The sequence below is a fragment of the Ammospiza caudacuta genome, chromosome 11, assembly GCF_027887145.1.
Source record: "Ammospiza caudacuta isolate bAmmCau1 chromosome 11, bAmmCau1.pri, whole genome shotgun sequence".
NCBI classification, from domain to species: domain Eukaryota; kingdom Metazoa; phylum Chordata; class Aves; order Passeriformes; family Passerellidae; genus Ammospiza; species Ammospiza caudacuta.
Window position 1 is genome coordinate 856,530 of NC_080603.1, and position 17,754 is coordinate 874,283.

At 51.3% G+C, this 17,754-nt stretch overlaps 1 protein-coding gene across 1 annotated transcript; it reads left to right on the forward strand.

The window, feature by feature from the left end:
* Positions 1 to 318: 318 nt before the first annotated feature.
* Positions 319 to 17,146, forward strand: LOC131562631 (HAUS augmin-like complex subunit 5). The gene is made up of 18 exons (XM_058812462.1): positions 319 to 401; positions 1,285 to 1,347; positions 1,828 to 1,860; positions 2,027 to 2,051; positions 3,632 to 3,812; positions 5,392 to 5,530; positions 6,375 to 6,438; positions 6,536 to 6,597; positions 6,668 to 6,725; positions 6,806 to 6,876; positions 8,520 to 8,583; positions 9,247 to 9,371; positions 9,469 to 9,555; positions 11,119 to 11,497; positions 14,631 to 14,711; positions 15,688 to 15,864; positions 16,568 to 16,794; positions 16,897 to 17,146. The coding sequence occupies exons 1-18, from the start codon at positions 319 to 321 to the stop codon at positions 17,069 to 17,071; spliced, it is 2,094 nt and encodes a 697-aa protein (XP_058668445.1). The 3' UTR covers positions 17,072 to 17,146.
* The last annotated feature ends 608 nt before the right edge of the window (positions 17,147 to 17,754 follow it).

Consider the following 17,754-nt stretch of genomic DNA (forward strand, 5'->3'; position numbering starts at 1 on the left):
CGTTATAACCCATAGAGTCCCAAAGAGAATCATTATCACCTATAGAGCTCCATTACAAACGCGCATACAACTCCCACCACCCCCCGCGCCCCATAGAGAATTATTATAACCCATAGAGCCCCACTACAAACACGCATACAACTCCCATCATCCCTCGCGCACCACAGCGCGCCAGTTACTCACTTACAACTCCCGTAAAGCCCCGCGCCTCCCATTGCCCATCATTGCATGCCCCGCCCCTCCCGCACTACAACTCCCGTGCTGCCCCGCGGCGCTTTTCCCGCGGTTTTTCGCTCCCCTCAGCGCCCCCCGGCAATGATGGCGGAGGCGCTGGAGCGCTGGCTTCGGGAGGAGATGGAGCTGCCGGCCTCCGCCATCCCCTCCCCGGCCGCGCTCCGCAGGTCGGGACCAGCCGGGGACCCCTATGGGGACCCCCCCTGAGGCGGGGAGGGGCCGGGGGGCTTCGGGGGGCGGGCATGGGAACTCCCAGAGGGCTCCGTGAGGGGAGAGCGGGAATGTGGTGGGAGCTGTGGAGGTTTAGGGTCCCCTTGGAGGGTCCCGACAGGTTTTGGGGGGTCCTGAAGGGATTTTGGAGTCCCTTTGAAACATCCTGGGGCGTTTTGGGGTCCCCTTGGAGGGTACTGGCTGGGTTTTGGGGGGTTCTGACAGAGTTTTGGGGTCCTTTTAAAGGGTCCTGAGTGAATTTTGGGTCCTCTTGGAGGGTCCTGAGGGGGTTTAAGTGCTGGGGGGATTTTGGGGTCCTTTTGGGTGGTCCTGGGGGGATTTTGGGGTCCCTTTAGAGGGTCCTGGGTGGGTTTGGGGGGTCCTGAGGTGGTTTTGAGGTCTCTTTGGAGGGTCCTGAGAAGTTTTGGGGGGTCCTGGGGATGCTTTTGGGGTCCCCTTGGAGGGTAATGGGGAGGTCTGGGGGGGTCCTGAGGAGATTTTGGGATCTTTTGGAGAGTTCTGGGGGGTTTTGGGGTCCCTTTGGAGGGTCCTGGGGATGCTTTTGGGGTCCTTTAGGAGGTCCTGGAGAATTTGGGGTCCCCTTGAAGGGTCCCTGGGAGGTTTTGGGGGGTCCTGTGGGGATTTTTGGGGTCCATTTGGAGGGTCCTGGGGTGGTTTTGGGGGTCCGGAGGGGTCTTTTTGGAGTCCCTTTTAGAGCATCCTGAGTGGATTTGGGGGTTCCTGGGGGTGATTTTCGGGTTCCTGGGTGAAATTTGGGCTCCTGGGTGAATTTTATGGTCACCCCCAAATGTTGGGGTGCCCCAATTCCCTCCCCTGCAGGCTCTGCTCCGGCCCCGCAGCCCCCATTTGGGATTACGTCACCCGCCACGTCCGGAACCAGCGGTGAGGGGGGACCCCAACATTGGGGAGGGTGAAAAACCCCAAAATTTAAGGGGAAGGAGGGAGAGATGCTTTCCGGGCCTACAGCTCCCATCATCCCCCGCGCCCTACTGCGTTCCATTATATCCAAGCCTACAGCTCCCATCATCCCCCGCGCCCCACTGAGTTCCATTATATCCAAGCCTACAGCTCCCATCATCCCCCGCGCCGCACTGAGTTCCATTATATCCAAGCCTACAGCTCCCATCATCCCCCGCGCCCCACTGAGTTCCATTATAGCCAAGCCCACAGCTCCCATCATGCCCCACGCTCCATTAATTTTTATTCTAGCCGGCCTAGAGCTCCCATCACGCCCCGCGCCGCCCATAGAACATCATTGCAGGCCCCACCCCCCCGAACTACAGCTCCCATCATGCCCCGCGCTGCTTTTCCCGCTCCTTTTCCCGGTTCTCCCCTCACAGAATTTTTGGGGGGTCCCCACAGGAACGCGAAGAAGATCCGAGGAAATCTGCGCTTGTATCCGAAATTTCGGGGGATCCTCAAAAATTTGGGGGTTCTTGGGATAGAAAATTCTAGAAACCCCAAAATTTGGGGTGGGGGTGCCCAAATTTGGGGGTTGAACCTTAAATTGAAGGGGAGATTTTTGGGGGATCCCCAAATTGTTCCTTAAATCGGGGTTCAGGTACGGGCACCTGCAGGAGCTGGAGGTGAGCGGGACCCCAAAACCTGAGGGGCAATTGGGGTCAGATTTGGGGTGGGAAATTCAAAATTTGGGGGGGTTCCCTCAGATTTGGGGACATTTTGGGGAAATTTGAGGATTTTTGGGGAATTTTCAGGAATTTTAAGGGTTTTTTTTGGATTTTGGGGGATTTTTTAGGATTTTTGGAGGGAATTTGAGGGAATTTTGGGGGGTCCAGGGGAGTTTTGCAGCTTGAAATGGGATTGTTTTTGTGGGCGAAGTGCAAAATTTTTGGAGAATTTTTTTTTTGTTTTGTGGGAATTTTGGGAGGGATTTGGGGGGTTTGGGGCATTTAAAAGTGATTTTTCGGGGGATTGTTTTGGGGAATTTTGAGGATTTTTTGCAGGATTTTTGGGATTTTTCAGGGTTTTTGGGGAATTTTGGAAAAGACTTTGGGGAGTTGTTGGGATTTTTTGACAATCTCAGAGATATTTGGGTGAATTCAAGCGGATTTCGGGTCCATTTTGAGCCTCATTTCTGGGGTTTTTGGGGAATTTGGTGGATTTTTTGGGGGGGCAATTTTGGGGATTTTTTGGAGGATTTGGGGCCATGTTAACCCTCATTCTTGTAGAATTTTGGGGTTCTTTTGTGGAGTTTTCCCGTTTGGGAGTTTTGGGTATCAGGAGGATGCTGGGCACAATCTCAGGGATATTGGGATGAATTTTGGGTGCATTTTGGACTGAATTCAGGTGGATTTGGGTCCATTTTGAGCCTCATTTTTATAAAATCTTGGGATTTTTGGGGGGCAATTTTTGGGGGGGAATTTTTGGGAGATTTTTTCAGGGAGTTTATGGGGGGGGAATTTTAGGGATTTTGGGAGGAATTTTGGGGATTATTTTGGGGGGGAATTTTGGGTGAATTTGAGTGGATTTGGGGGTCAATTTTGAGCCTCATTTTGGGTTTTTTTTGTGGGATTTCCCCAAACTTTGGGAGTTTTGGGTATCATGAGAACCCTGGGCCCAATCTCAGGGATATTGGGGTGAATTTTCGGTGCGTTTTGGGCTGAATTCGGGTGGATTTGGGTCCATTTTAAGCCTCATTTTTATAAAATCTTGGGACTTTTGGGGGGAATTTAGGAAATTTTTTTGAGGCTTGTTTTTATAAAATTTGTGTGGGTTTTTGGGGGGAATTTTGGAGAGTTTTGGGGGATTTTTTTCAGGGATTTTTGGGGTCAATTTTGAGGCTCATTTTTGTGGGATTTTGGGGTATTTTTGTGGGATTTTTCTCGGTTTTTTTTGAGTTTTGAGTGTTGTGAAAACCCTGGGCACAATGTCAGGGATATTGGGGTGAATTTTGAGGTGAATTTGGGTGGAGTTGGGTCAATTTTGAGCCTCGTTTTTGGGGATTTTCTCATTTTTTTGGGAGTTTTGGGTATCGTGAGGACGCTGGACACAATCTCAGGGATATTGGGGTGAGTTTTGAGGTGAATTCGGGCAGATATGGGCCAATTTTAACCCTCGTTTTTGTGGAATTTTGGGGGTTTTTTGTGGGATTTTCTCAATATTTTGAGAGTTTTGGGTATCGTGAGAACCCTGGGCACACTCCCAGGTACATTTGGGTGAATTTTGGCTGAATTCTGGCGCTTTTGGGCCGTTTTGGCGCTTTTGGGCCGCTCCGGCTCCGCCGGGCCAGCAGGGGGCGCTGCGCGCGGCCCTGCAGCGGCTCCAGAACGAGGTGCGGGACCTGGGGGACGCCGTTGCGGACGCACAGGAAACGGCGCAGCGCCTCGGTGAGTCCAGCCAGAAACGCGGGCCCCGCACAAAGGTTCCTACCCTCAAAACCTCCATTTCGGGGGCTCCCCACCCCCAAATTTTGGGGTCCGCCCCATTTTTGGGGTCTCACGATGCCCCTAAGTCCCAATTTTGGGGTCCTCACCACAAATTTGGAATTCCTTGCGCACTCAAAACCCCAATTTTGCTGTCCCTGACCCACCCCTAACCCCAAGTTTGGGGTCCCTGATGCTCCCAAACCCCAATTTTGGGGTCCCTGAACACCCCAGACACCAAATTTGGGGTCCCCACCCCTAAATTTTGGGATTCCCCCAATTTTTATGGTCCCAGAACCTCTGAACCCCAAATTTGGGGTCCCTGAACACCCCAGCCCCAAATTTGGGGTCCCTTTCCCCAATTTTAGGGTCCCAGCACCCCCAAAACCCCAACTTTGTGGTCCCATGTCCCCCTAGACCCCAATTTCGAGGTTCCTGAGCCACTAAAGCCCCAGTTTGGCATCTTCACCCCAAATTTTGGGGTCCCCTTTCCCAATTTTGGAGTCCCTGGACCCCCCCCAACCCCAATTTTTGGCTCCTTACTGTATTTTGGGGTCTCTACCCCCAAATTTTGGGGTCCCCCTGATTTCTAGTGTCCCAGAACTACCATAATCCTGATTTTGGGGTTCCTGATCTCCCCAGACCCCAGTTTTCAAGTCCCCATCCCCAATTTTGGGGTCCCAGAAACCCCCAAACCCCAGTTTTTCTCCAAGCCCTAAATTTGAGGTCCCCTTCCCCCTTTTTGAGCTCCCAGGACCACCAAAACCCCAAATTTGGGGTCCCTGAACCCCCAAAACCCAAATTTTGGGGTCCCTTCCCCATTTTTAGGGTCTCTGATCGAGGCCAAACCCCAATTTTGGGGTTCCATGTCCTCCTAGACCCCAATTCTGGGGTCCCCTTCCTCAATTTTGGGGTCCCTGATCCCCCTAAATCCCAATTTTGGGGTCCCCTACCCCAATTTTAGTGTCCCAGACCCCCCAAAACTCCAATTTCAGGGTCCCTTCCCCATTTTTATGGATCCATACTCCCCCTAAACCCCAAATTTGGGGTCCCTGAACCCCCAAACCCCAATTTGGGGTCCCCATCCACATTTTTAGGATCCCTGAGCCCCCCTAAACCCCAATTTTGAGATTCTCACCCCCAAATTTTGAGTTCCCCAATTTTGGGGTCCGCTGACCCCCCCAAATCCCAAATTTGGGGTCTCTGAACCCCCCAAACCCCAATTTTGGGGTCCCCTTCCCCAATATTTGGGGTCCCAGGATCCCCCTAAACCCCAAATATGGGATCCTTGAACCCCCAAAACGCAAATTTTGGGGTCCCTTCCTCATTTTTAGGGTCTCTGATCGAGGCCAAACCCCAATTTTGGGGTTCCATGTCCTCCTAGACCCCAATTCTGGGGTCCCCTTCCTCAATTTTGCGATCTCTGATCCCCCTAAATCCCAATTTCGGGGTCCCCTCCCTCAATTAAGGGGTCCCAGACCCCCCAAACCCCAAATTTGGGGGTTCTCACCCCAAACCTTTGGGGTCCCCCTTTCCCCCCCAGACGCCTCGCTGGAGGAGGCGCAGAGCTGGCGGTGGGCGGAGCTTCAGCGAGGGGCGGAGCTTCGGCTGCTGGGGGCGGAGCCGGGCCCCGCTGGGCTGCAGGATGGCCACGAGAGGGCGCTGAGGGCAATCCATAAAAGGTAAAAGGGGCGGGGCCTGAAGGGGCAGGGTGGAAGGGGTGGGGCCTTGCAGTGTTTCCTTATATGGGCAAAGGGGGAATTTGGGGGATTTTTAGATTTTTTGGTCCCTGACTGAATTTTGGGGCCCTTCAGGGGATTTTGGGTGATTTTTGAGGGGATTTTGGAGGATTCTCTGGGACTTGGGAAGATTTTGAAGGCTTTTCAAGAGATTTTTTTGTGTCTCTCGGGGATTGTGAGGAGATTTTGGGACATTTTGAGGAGAATTTGGGGTCCCTGAAGCGTTTTTTGAGGATTTTGGGGTCTTGAAGGGATTTTGAGACAATTTGAAGGATTTTGAGGGGATTTTGTGTTCCTAATGGGATTTTGGGAAATTTTGAAGGGTTTTGAGGAGGTTTTGGAGTCCATTAGGTGATTTTTGAAGAATTTTGTGTGTCCTGAGGGGATTTTGGGGTCCCTGGTGGGAATTTTCAGATTTTTGAGGATTATGAAGAAATTTTGATCAAATTTTTGGGTCTCTGAGGTGATTTTGGGGAATTGTGAGGCAATTTTTGTTTTCTGGGGGGATTCTTGGGGTTCCTGAGTGGATTTTGGGGTTTCTGAGGGGATTTTTTTGGAATTTGGGGAGATTTTGGGGTCCCTGCGGGATTTTGGGGGGATTTTGTATTCCTAAGGGGATCTGGGGGGATTTTGACGAAATTTTGAGGGGTTTTGGTTGATTTTGAGGAGACTTTGGGGTTCTTGATGGGATTTTTGGAGTTCCTGAGTGGATTATGGGTAAATTTGGGGGATTTTGGGGATTTTGAGGAGATTTTGGGTATTTTAAAAGACTTTTGGGTCCCCTCAGGCCGGGCCAATCCCGGGAGGAGCTGTCGGCCATCTTGGCCGCAGGGGCGGAGCCGGAAGTGCTGGTGAGTGGGCGGGGCCTGGAGACCATTCAGGGACCCCAAAATCAGCCCAGGACCCCCCAAAAATCCCCAAATTCCCCCAACCCCTCCCCCTCTGCAGGTGTCAATCAAGGCCCTGTGCAAGGCCAGGGAGGTGGAGTTCCAGAGACCACGCCCACACAGGTAAGTCACACCCCTTCCTCCTTAACCCCTAATTAACCCCTCAATTAATCAACTAATTAATGAACCCCAGAGCTGCCAATCACCCCGGGAAGGCTCAGGAGGCTCGAGATTGGTCGGAACAGGCTGAGGTGGGCGTGGCTGGCTAGGGGAGGGGTCGTGGCTCTGCTCAGGCCACGCCCTCTGCTCTGACACATGGCGTCCCCTACAGGCTGTACTGATTGGCCACAGCCCAGAGGTGGTGCTTTGGGCGCTGGAGGTCCTGGCCAATCAGAGCACAAGGTGGGTGGGGCCTGAAGGAGTGGGTGGGGCTTAAAGGGGAGGAAATGGCCAAAAGAATGGGAGGGTCTTAAAGGGGTGGGTGGGGCTTAAAGTGTGGGTGTGGCCTAAGAGGGTAGGTGGGGCTTTAATATGTGAGGGGGGCTCAAAAGGTGGGTGGGGCTTAAAAGGGTGGGTGGGGCTCAAATATGTGGGTGGGACTTAAATTGTGAGTGGAGCTTAAATGGATGGAGTGGGCTTAAAAGGGGTGGGTGGGGCTTAAAGGGGTGGGTGGGGCTTAAAGGGGTGGGTGGCTGGGGCCAAAAACACAGGTGGGGCTAAAATAGGTAGATGTGGCTTAAAGGGAATAGGTGTGGCTTTAAGGAGTTGGTAAGGCTTAAAAGAATGGGTGGAGCTTAGGGTGGTGGGTGGGGCTTAAAGGAATGGGTGGGTCCTGAAGAGGTGGGTGGGGGCTTTAAAAGGTGGGTGGGGGTTACAGGAATAGGTGTGGCTTAAAGGGGTGGGTGGGGTTTAAAAGGGTGGGTGGGGCTTAAAGGGATAGTCAGTGCTTAAAGGGGTAGGTGGGGCCAAAATAAATGGGTGTGGCTTAAAGATGTGGGTGGGGCTTAGAGGCAGGTGTGGGTTAAAGGGATTAGGTGCGTAAAATTTTCGGTCGCGCTTAAACAGAGGGGTGTGGCTTAAATGGGTAGGTGTGGCTTAAAGGGATGGGTGGGGCATAAACGTAGATGGGTGAGGCTTAAGAGGTGGATGGGGCTTACAGACATGGGTGGAGCTTAAAGGAGCAGGCAGGGATTAAAGGAATTGGTGGGGCTTAAATGAGTGGGGGGGCTTAAATGAGTAGGCTGGGCTTAAATGGAGTGTGTGGGGCTGAAGAGGTGGGTGTGGCCAAAATGACTGGGTAGGGCTAAAATGGGTGGGGCTTAGAGGGGTGGGATGGGCTTTAAGTGGTGGGTGGGGCTTAATGCAGTGGGTGGATTTTAAAGAGGTGGGTGGAGCTTTAAAAGGTTGGTTGGGCCTCATTGCATGGGTGTTGCCTAAAGATGTGGGCGGGGTTTTAAGATGTGGGTTTGGGCTTGAAGGGATTGGGTGGGTTAAATGTTGGGTGGGGCCTAAACAGAGGGGTGTGGCCTGAATGAGTGGGTGTGGCCTAAAGGGGTGGGTGTGGCCTAAATTGGTGGGTGGGCCTTAAAGGGATGGGGGGAGCTTAAAAGGGTGGGTTGGGCCTAAGTGGGTGAGTGGAGCTTAAAGAAGTGTGTGGGGCTTAAAGGGAGGGGTGGGGGTTAAAGGGACGGGCAGGCCCTAAACAGGGGATGGGTGGGGATTTAACAGTGGGTGGGGCTTTAACAGTGGGTGGGGCTTAAAGGGATGGGCAAGGCTTAAGGGGGTGGGTGTGGCCTAAAGGGGTGTGTTGGGCTGAAAGGGATTGGGCAGGGTTAAAATGGGTGGGGATTAATGGGGTGGGTGTGGCCAAACGAATGGGTGAGGCTTAAAGGAGTGGGTGTGGCCAAAAGGAATGGGTGTGGCCTAAGTAGGTGGGTGGGGCTTAATGGGATGGGAGGGAATTTTGGGGGTTTTTAGGACATTTTGGGGTCCCTGAGGGATTTCTGGTGCCGTTTGGGGCGTGGCCTCACACCTGTCAATCACAGAGATCTCCTGGCTCGCCCCACCCCCTCAGCTGAGGCCCCGCCCACCCTGAAGAGCCTCCTGCAGGTGAAGGGGGAGGGGAACGGGGCTGGGGTCAAAATTGAGGATTTTGGGGCTTCTTGGGGTCAAAATTTCAGATTTTGGGCCTTTTTTGGGGTCATAATTTCAGATGGGAGATTTCTGGCTTTTAGAGGTCAAGATTTTGAATTAGGGGGATTTTGGGAGGGATTTGGGGATTTCTTGGGTCAGAAATTTGCATTTTGGGGAATTTTTTGGGGACTTGAGGGATTTGGGGAATTTCTAGGGTTGGGATTTGGGATTTTTGGGGGGATTTTGGCATTTTTGGGGTCAGGATTTGGGGTTTTGGGGTGAATTTGGGGTTTCTGGGGTCCCTGAATCCATTTTTTGTGTCCCTGAGGCGTTTTTGGGGTGGATTTGGGATTTTTGGGGTGGATTTTGAGGTATTGGGGGGTTTTGGGACAGATTTTGGGATTTTTGGGCTCCCCGAGTCCATTTTTGGGGTTCCTTAGCTGGTTTTGGGGTAGTTTGGGGTTTTTGGGGTGGTTTTGGGGTTTTGGGGTTTCCGAGTCCATTTTCAGGATCCCAGGGTCGTTTTTGGGGTGGACTTGGGGCTTTTGGGGGTTTCTGAGCTCATTTTGGGGTGGATTTTTGGGATTTTGGGATCCCCAGGCCATTTTGGGGTCCCTGATGTGCTTTTGGGGTCCCCAGGAGTGCTGGGGGTCCGTGGGGGAGGTGTGGGGGGCGCTGCCCCCCCTCCTGTCCCACCTGTCCCACCTGAAGGGGCAGCTGGGGACGCACCTGGAGCAGGGGATGGGCAACAATGAAGTCATCAGGTAACACCAAAATGTCCTGAATTATCCCTAAAACATCCTCAATTATCCTAAAATATTCTAAATTACTCTCAAATATCCCAAAATCCCTGAAATCCAGCCCAAAATACCCCAAAAATCCCAAATGGTCCCAAAAATTCCCTGGGACACACCTGGAGCGGGGGATGGGCAACGATGGAGTCACCAGGTGAGACCAAAATCCCCTGAAATATCCTAAAATATCCCAAATCCATCCTAAAATACTTCATATTATCCTCAAATGTCTGAAATCCAGCCCAAAATGTACCAAAAAAATTCCCAAATCACCCCCAACTCCCTGAAATTTTTCCTAAAAGCAAAATTATCCCAAATTTGTCCTAATGTACCCAGAATTCCCAATTTTTATTGCCTTTTCCCCAAAATCCCCATTTTTCACCTCAAAACCTCAATATTTCTTCTCCTGTTTCCTGAATTTTATCCCCCAAAACCCCCATTTCTATTCCCATTTTTCCTTCCAAATTCCCATTTTTATTCCTATTTTCCTCCCAAAATCCCCCTTCCCCCCCCCTGCCATTTTCCCCCATTTTTTCCCCATTTTCTCAGTTTCCCCATTTGTCACCCCAGATTTCCCTGCACTCCCCCCCCCAAGGCTGTTCCTGCTCTGGGTGGGGCTCTCGGCCTTCTGGGGCTCCCTGGGCCCCAAAATCCCCCCAAGTTTGGCCCCAAATTTGACCCCAAAATGGGCTCTCAAATCCCCAAATTTGGCCCCAAAATCCTGTCCAAAATCGCCAAAATTTGGCCACAAATCCTCTGGGTTTAGCCCTAAAATCAGCCCCAAAATTTGGGTCTAAGATCCCAAAATTCAGCCCTAAAACCTCCAAATTCAACCCCAAAATCCCCACAATTCAGCCCTAAGATCAGCCCCAATATTCCCAGATTTGGTCTCAAGTTTGGCCCCAAAATTTGGCCCCAAATCCTCCAGATTTGCCCTAAAATCAGTCTCAGAATCAGTACGAATCTCCCAATATTCCACCCCAAAATCCCAAAATCCAGCCCCAAAACCAGCCCCAAAATTGGCTCTAAAATCCCCACAACCGGCCCCAAAATCCCCAAAATCTGGCTCCAAATTTAGCCCCCAAATCCCCAAGTTTGGCGTCAAACTCCCAGAAAAAAAACCCAAAATTTTGTCTGAAACCACCAAAATTCCGCTCCAAATTCACCCGAAACTTCCAAATTTGGCCCCATAATTGTCCATAAAATCCCAAAAATTTGCTCTAAAATCCTCAAATTCAGCCCCAAAATCCTCAAATTCAGCCCCAAAATCCCCAAAATCGGCCCCAAAATCCCCAAATTTGGCCTCAAAAACTCCCATTTGGCCCCAAACTCAGCTCTAAAATCCCAAAATTCAGCCCCAAATCACCCCAAAATTTCCAAAATTGGCCTCAAATTGGGTCCCAAAACCACAAAGTTCAGCCCCAAAACTCCTAATTTGGCTCTAAATCTCCAAATTCTGCCCCAAAATTCCCAAATTCAGCCCCAAAACCTGTTCTGAAATCCCCATCATTGGACCCAAAATTGGCTCCAACATCACCAAATTTGACCCCAAAATCCCAATTTTTATTCCCATTTTCCCCCATTTCTCCCCCTATTTTTCTCTCAAAATTCCTATTTTTTCCCCCATTTCTCCCCCTATTTCCTCCCCCCCCCCATTTTTCCCCATTTCTCCCCTTTTTCCCAATTTCCCCATTTCTCGCCCCAATTTCCTCCCCAGGCTGTTCCTGCTCCAGGAGGGGCTCTTGGCCTACCGGGCCTCCCTGGGCCGGGCGCTGACCCAGCTGCAGCAGGAGCTCCAAAATCCACCCCAGGAACCTCAAAAACCCCAAAATTCGGCCTCAAAACCTCAAAATCCACAAAATTCAGCCCCAAAATCCCAAAATTTGGACCCAAAATCCTCAGATTTGGCCTCAAAATCAGCTCCAAAATCTGCTCTAAAACCCCAAAATTTAGATCCTAAATCCCCGAAATTGGACCCAAAATCCCAAAATTTGGATCCTAAATCCCCAAATCTGGTCCCAAATTCCGCGGATTTGACCCCAAACTCGGCCCCGGAGCAGCTCCGGCAGCAGCTGTGGAAGGGGAGGGGCCGAGTGGTAAGTGCGGGGAATTTTGGGATTTTATGGGGTTTTTTGGGGTTTTTATGGGCTTTTGGGGGGTAAAATGGGGAAATTTGGGGGGTTTGGGATTTGAGAATTTTGGGGGTTTTGGGGTTTTTTGGAGTTTCGGATTTGGGTTTTGGGGATTTGGAGGTTTTGGGCTTTATGGAATTTTTGGGGTTTATTGGATTTTTGGGGGTAAAATGGGGAATTTTGGAGTTTGGGATTTGAGATTTTTGGGGTGTTTTGGGGTTTTTTTGGGGTTTTTGGGGATTTGGGGTTTTTGGGGGATAAAATGGGAAATTTTGGGGGATTGGGGGCAATTTTGGGGGTTGGAGATTTGGAGTGGGGGTATTGGGGGGATTTGGGATTTTGAGGGATTTGGGGTTTGGGAATTTGGGGAATTTGGGGTTTGAGGTTTTGGGGGTTTTTTTGGCGGTTTTGGGCCTTGGAGTTTTTTGGGGAGTTTTGGGGGATTTTGGGGTTTTGGGATTTGGGATTTTGAGGATTCGAGATTTTGGACATTTTGGATTTGGGATTTTGGGTTTTTTGGGGGGGTTTTTGGGGATTTGGGGTTTTGGGGGGATAAAATGGGAAATTTGGGGATTTTGGGGTTTTGGAGGATTTTGGGGTTTGGGTTTTTTTGGGGTTTCAGATTTGGGGGGTTTGGGGGATTTGGGGGAGTTTGAGGTTTTGGGGATTTAGGATTTGGGGATTTTGGGGTTTGGGATTTTGGGGTTTTTTTGGGGGATTTTGGGATTTGAGATTTTGGGATGTTTGGGATTTGGGGTTTTTGGGGCATAAAATGGGTAATTTGGAGGTTTTGGGGAAGTATTTGAGGGGATTTTGGGATTTGGGAGGTTTGGGGATTTGGGACATTTTGGGGTTTTGGGGGTTTTTGGGGAGTTTTGGCAGTTTTGGGGATTTATCTTTTGGCGTTCTTAGGGATTTAAGATTTGGGGGTTTTGGAGATTTTGGGGTTTGTGATTTTGGGAGAGATCTGGGAATTTTGGGGATTTTGGGGGATTTGAGGTTTTGGGGGTTTGGGTTTTTGGGGTATTTGGGATTTGGGTTTTGGGGAGATTTGGGGGGAGAATTTTGGGGGATTTGGAGGTTTTGGGGGGGATTTGGGGGTTTGGGTTTTTGGGGTATTTGGGATTTGGGTTTTTGGGAGATTTGGGGGGAGAATTATGGGGGATTTGGAGGTTTTTGGGGGGATTTGGAGTTTGAGGATTTCAGGGGACTTGGAGGATTTGGGAGTTTGGGGGGATTTGGGGACATTTTGGAGTTTTGGGGACTTTGGGATTTTTGGGGGGTAAAATGGGGAATTTTGGGCTGAAATTGGGGAATTTGGCATTTGGGGTTTTTTTGGGATAGGGGGATTTGGGAGTTGGAGCACTTTGGGGGATTAGGGGAATTTTGAGGTTTTTGAAGTTTTTTGGGGTTGTGGGATTTGGGGTTTTTGAGGGGGTAAAATGGGAAATTTTTGAGATTTTGGGGGGTTTTGAGGGACTTTGATGTTTTGCACTTTTTGGAATGTTTAGGGCTTGGGGGGAGTTTGGGGGTTTTTGGGATTTTTGGGGTTTGGGCATTTTGGGGGATTTGGTGAATTTGGGGGTTTTGGGGGTTTGGGGGATTGGGGCATTTTGGGGCTTTGGGAATTGGGGGAAATTTGGGGGTTTGGGGGATTTTGGGTGGTTTGGGGGATTTTGGGGGATTTGGGATTTTGGGAATTCGGGATTTGGGGGTGATTTGGGGTTTTGGGCTTTTTTTTTGTAATTTGGGGGAAAGGGGAATTTTGGGGGAAATGGGGAACTTTGGGTAATTTTGGTGATTTTGGGGTATTTTGGGTGATTTGGGAGAGATTTTTGGGGTATTTTGGTTGACTGGTTTTTTGGGTTAATTTTGGTGATTTGGGGGGATTTTGGGTTAATTTTGGTGATTTTGGGTTAACTTTGGTGGATTTTTGGGTTAATTTTGGGTTAATTTGGGGGATTTTTAGGTAAATTGGTGATTTGAGGTTAATTTGCTTGATTGTGGGGGGATTTTGGGGTGAACTGATGTATTTGGGGTTAATTTGGTTGACTTTTGGGTTAATTTTGGTGCTTTTTGGTTTAATTTTGGGTTAATTGGGTGGGAATTCAGGGTTAATTTTGGTTGATTTGGGGTCAATTTGGGTGATTTCAGGGAGATTTTTGGGTTAATTTTCGTGACTTGGGGTAAATTGTGAGCTAATTGTGTGTTAGTTTGAGGTATTTTTAGGTAAATTTTGGTGATTTGGGGTTAATTTGGGTGATTGTGGGATGATTTGTGGGATTTTGGGGTTAATTTTAGTGTATTTTGGGTTAATTTGGGTGATCTCAGGTGGTTTTTTGAGTTAATTTTGGTTATTCTGGGGTTAATTTGGGTGGTTTGAGGGGGATTTTTGGATGAATTTTGCTGATTTTGGGGTAAATTTAGGTGATTTCAGGGGGATATTTGGGTGATTCTGGGTTAATTTCGGTGATTTTTGGGAATTTCTGGGTTAATCTTGGTGATTTTTGGGTTAATTTCAGTAATTTTGGGTGTATTTTGGGGTTAATTTGGCTGATTTTGGTGTGATGTTTGGTGATTTTTTGTGTTAATCTGGATAATTTCGGGAGTATTTTGCGGTAAATTTTGGTGATTTTTGGGCTAATTTGGGGGGATTTCAGGGTTAATTTTGGTGAATTTTGGTGATTTTTGGGTTAATTTTGGTGATTTCAGGGAGTTTTTTTTGTTAATTTGGCTGGCTTCGGGGGGATTTTGGGGTGAATTTTTATGCATTTTCTGTTAATTTTGGGTGAATTTAGTTGATTTTTGTGTTAATTTGAATGGTTTCGGGGGATTTTGGATGAATTTTGGGTGAATTCTGATGATTTTTGGGTAATTTAGGTGATTTTGAATTAATTTTGGGTTAATTTTGGTTTCATTTTGGTGTATTTTAGGTTCATTTTGGGTGAATTTTGGGTTTATTTTTGGGTGAATTGTGTTGATTTTTGGGTACATTTGGATGGTTTCGGGGGAATTTTGGGTTCATTTTGTTAATTTTTGGTTTATTTTGGGTGAATTTGGGGTGAATTCTGTTGATTTTTGCCATTTCCCTCCCCAGCTCCATTTGCAGCAGCACCTGCGGTTCCTGAGCGCCGCCACCAGGGGGCGCCGAGCGGCGCTGAAACCGCTGCAGGAGCAGGTGGGGAGCGCCCCAGTATGAACCAGTATGGACCAGTATAGACCACTAAGCCCCCCAGTCCCCTCCCGGTATATCCCAGTATCCTCCTGTCCATCCCAGTATCCCCCAGTTCCTCCCCAGTCCATCCCAGTACATCCCAGTTCCCTCCCAGTCCCTCCCAGTATAAATCAGCATCCCCCAGTTCCATCCCAGTTCATCCCAGTGCTCCCAGTTTGAGTCCAGCTCTGATCCCAGTGCTTCCAGTAACTCCCAGTACGATCCCAGTTCCCTCCCAGTATATCCCAGTATCCCTCATTTCCCTCCCAGTCCCTCCCAGTGCTCCCAGTAACTCCCAGTTCCCTCCCAGTCCATCCCTGTTCAATCTCAGTTCATCCCAATGCCCCCAGTTTGAATCCAGTTGAGATCCCAGTTCCCTCCCAGTCTGTCCCAGTATCCCCCAGTCCCTCCCAGTGCTCCCATTTTGACTCCAACTGTGCTCCCAGTAACTCCAGTTTGATCCCAGTCCCTCCCAGTATAACCCAGTCCCTCCCAGCACCCTCCCAGTTCCATCCCAGTATATCCTAGTATAACCCAGTCCATCCCAGTATCCTGCACTTCCCTCCCAGTTCTCTCCCAGACCTTCCCAGTTCTCCCCAGTTCCATCCCAGTCCCCTCCCAGTATAACCCAGTATCCCCCAGTCCCTCCCAGTTTGACTCTCAGTTCATCCCAGTTTGACTCCAGCTCTGATCCCAGTGCCCCCAGTAACTCCCACTTCCTCCCAGTGCTCCCAGTTTGACTCCAGCTGAGATCCCAGTAATTCCCAGTTTGATCCCAGTGCCCTCCCAGTATAACCCAGTTCTCTCCCAATCCCTCCCAGTATAAACCAGTATCTCCCAATTCCTTCCAGTGCCCTCCCAGTATAACCCAGTTCCCTCCCAGTCCCTACCAGTCCCTCCCAGTTGGATCCCAGTTCCTGATGTCTCTGATTGGCCGCAGGTTGTGGGCATGGCACAGGCGGGGCCGGGCTCGGCCCTTCCCCCTCTGGAGGGGGAGAGGCTGCGGCGCCGGCAGCTGGCACTGGGAGCACTGGGAGCACTGGGAGAGGAGCCCCGCCCCCCGGCACAGGCCAGGCCCCCTCTGCGGGGGCTGGCACAGGAGATGGGCGTGGCTCAGGTGGGGGAGAGGCTAAGAGGGTGGGGCAGGGCTTAAAGAGGGATGGGAGGGGCTTAAATGAGGGAGTGGTCTATACCAGGAGGAGGGGCCTATACCAGGAGGAGGGGCCTAACCCAGAGGGCTTAAATGGGGGAGGGGCTTAAACCAGGGGTTTGGATAAAGTGGGGGAGGGTCTTAAAGTGGGAGGGGCCTAAAGGGTAGGGCAAAGGCTTGAGGGGTGGGACTTAAAAAGGGGGAGGGGCTTGAGGGGGAGGAAGGAGATTTAAGAGTGGGGAGGGGCTCAAAGGGGGAGGGCCTAAAACAGATGGCATCTAAAGAGAGGAAGGGACTTAAAGATGGGGAGGGGCTTAAAGGGTGGGGGAGCATCTTGAGTAGGGGAGGGGCCTCGAGGAGGGAGGGGTTTAGAGAGCCAAGGGATGGGGGAGGGGAATGGGGGAGGAGCCAAAAGATGGGGGAGGGACTTAAATTTAGGGGGAGGGGCTTGGGAGCAGGATTGGGGGAGGAGCTTGAAATGTCAGGGAGGGGCTGGAGGGAAAGGGGAGGAGCTTAAAGAGTGGAGGAGGGGCTTGAAGAGAGTGGGAGGGATTTGGGGTGGGGCTTAAATGGGGCTGAAAAGGTGGGGGAGGGTGCCGCCAATTGTGGGCGTGTCCTGCGGGGTTTGGGGGGCATGGCTAAGCCCGCCCCCCACCCTTGTGTCCGTCAGGGCTCGCTGCTGTCCCAGGTGGCCATCTTGCGTCAGCAGCTCCGCCAGGGGGCGCTGCGCCTGCGCTGGGGGGCGGGGCCTGCCCTGGGGGTGGAGCCAGAGCCGCTGGCCCCGCCCCCGCTCACCGTGGATGTGGCCGAGCTGCTGGCCCGGCTGCGATTGGTCAGAGAAGGCTGTGAGCAGCGAATCAGGGTCTGGCCCCGCCTCCAGGAGCTCGTCAGCCAATGGTGAGGGAGGGGCGGGGCTTGGAGGGGGAGAGGTCTGGAATGGGGCGTGGCTCCTCCCACCCCAAGCCCCACCCCTTTTCCTAACCTCGCCCCTCTCCCCAGGTGGGCCCAGCCAGCTCAGTGGGTCCTGGCCATGCCCCCTGGCTGCGCCCCCTTCTCCCATTGGCTGCAGCGCTGGAGAGCCGCCGCCTACGCCCTGCAGGCCACGCCCATCCCCGAGGAGGCCCCACCCACCCCCGAGGAGGCCCTGCCCACCGTTGGGAAGGGGGAGGAGTAAGCAGAGGAGGCTCCGCCCATTTGAAGCACTCTGGAGGTTCTGATTGGTTGGGAATAAAGTGGTGTGGGGAAAGGGGCATGGCCTGAGTCTGTGCTCATTGGAGGGACCCAAAATGTCCCCAAATGTTCCCAAATCGCCCCAAAATGTCTCAAATGGCCCAAAAATCACCCCCAAATGGCCCCAAAATGTCCCCAAATGGCCACAAAGGGTCCCCAGGGGGGTCCTGAGGTATCCCCAAGGTGTCTCCACGATGCTCTATTGAGGTCCCCAAAATGTCCCCAAGGTGTCCCCAAAGTGCTCTCAGGGTGTCCCCACAGTGTCCTTCAGCTGTCCCCAAGGTGTCCCTGCGATGGCTATTGAGATGTCCCCAAAGTGTCCCCAAGAGTTCTTCAGGTGTTCTCAAGGGTCCCTGAAGTGACCCTGAGATGTCCCCAAGGTGTCCCCGGGGTGGCTTTGAGATGTCTCCCCAAAGTGTCCTCAAGTTGTCCCCAAGATGTCCCCCTAAACTGTCCCCAAGGTGTCCCTCAGGTGTCCCAAAGTGTTCCCAAAGTGTCCCCAAGGTGTCCCCTGGGGGTCCTAAAGTGCCCCTGAGATGTCCCCAAAGTGTCCCCAGTGTCACTCCTATATCTCCCTCAAATGTCCCCAAAGTTTCCCCAGGGTGTCCCCATGATGGTGACCCTGAA

Excerpts from the sequence above, each read along its gene's own strand:
- LOC131562631 (XM_058812462.1), top strand. The coding sequence starts at position 319 with ATGGCGGAGGCGCTGGAGCGCTGGCTTCGGGAGGAGATGGAGCTGCCG. Across the intron at positions 1,861-2,026 it reads ATCCGAGGAAATCTGCGCTT|GTACGGGCACCTGCAGGAGC; the intron begins GTATCCGAAATT and ends ATCGGGGTTCAG. Across the intron at positions 6,726-6,805 it reads ATTGGTCGGAACAGGCTGAG|GCTGTACTGATTGGCCACAG; the intron begins GTGGGCGTGGCT and ends CGTCCCCTACAG.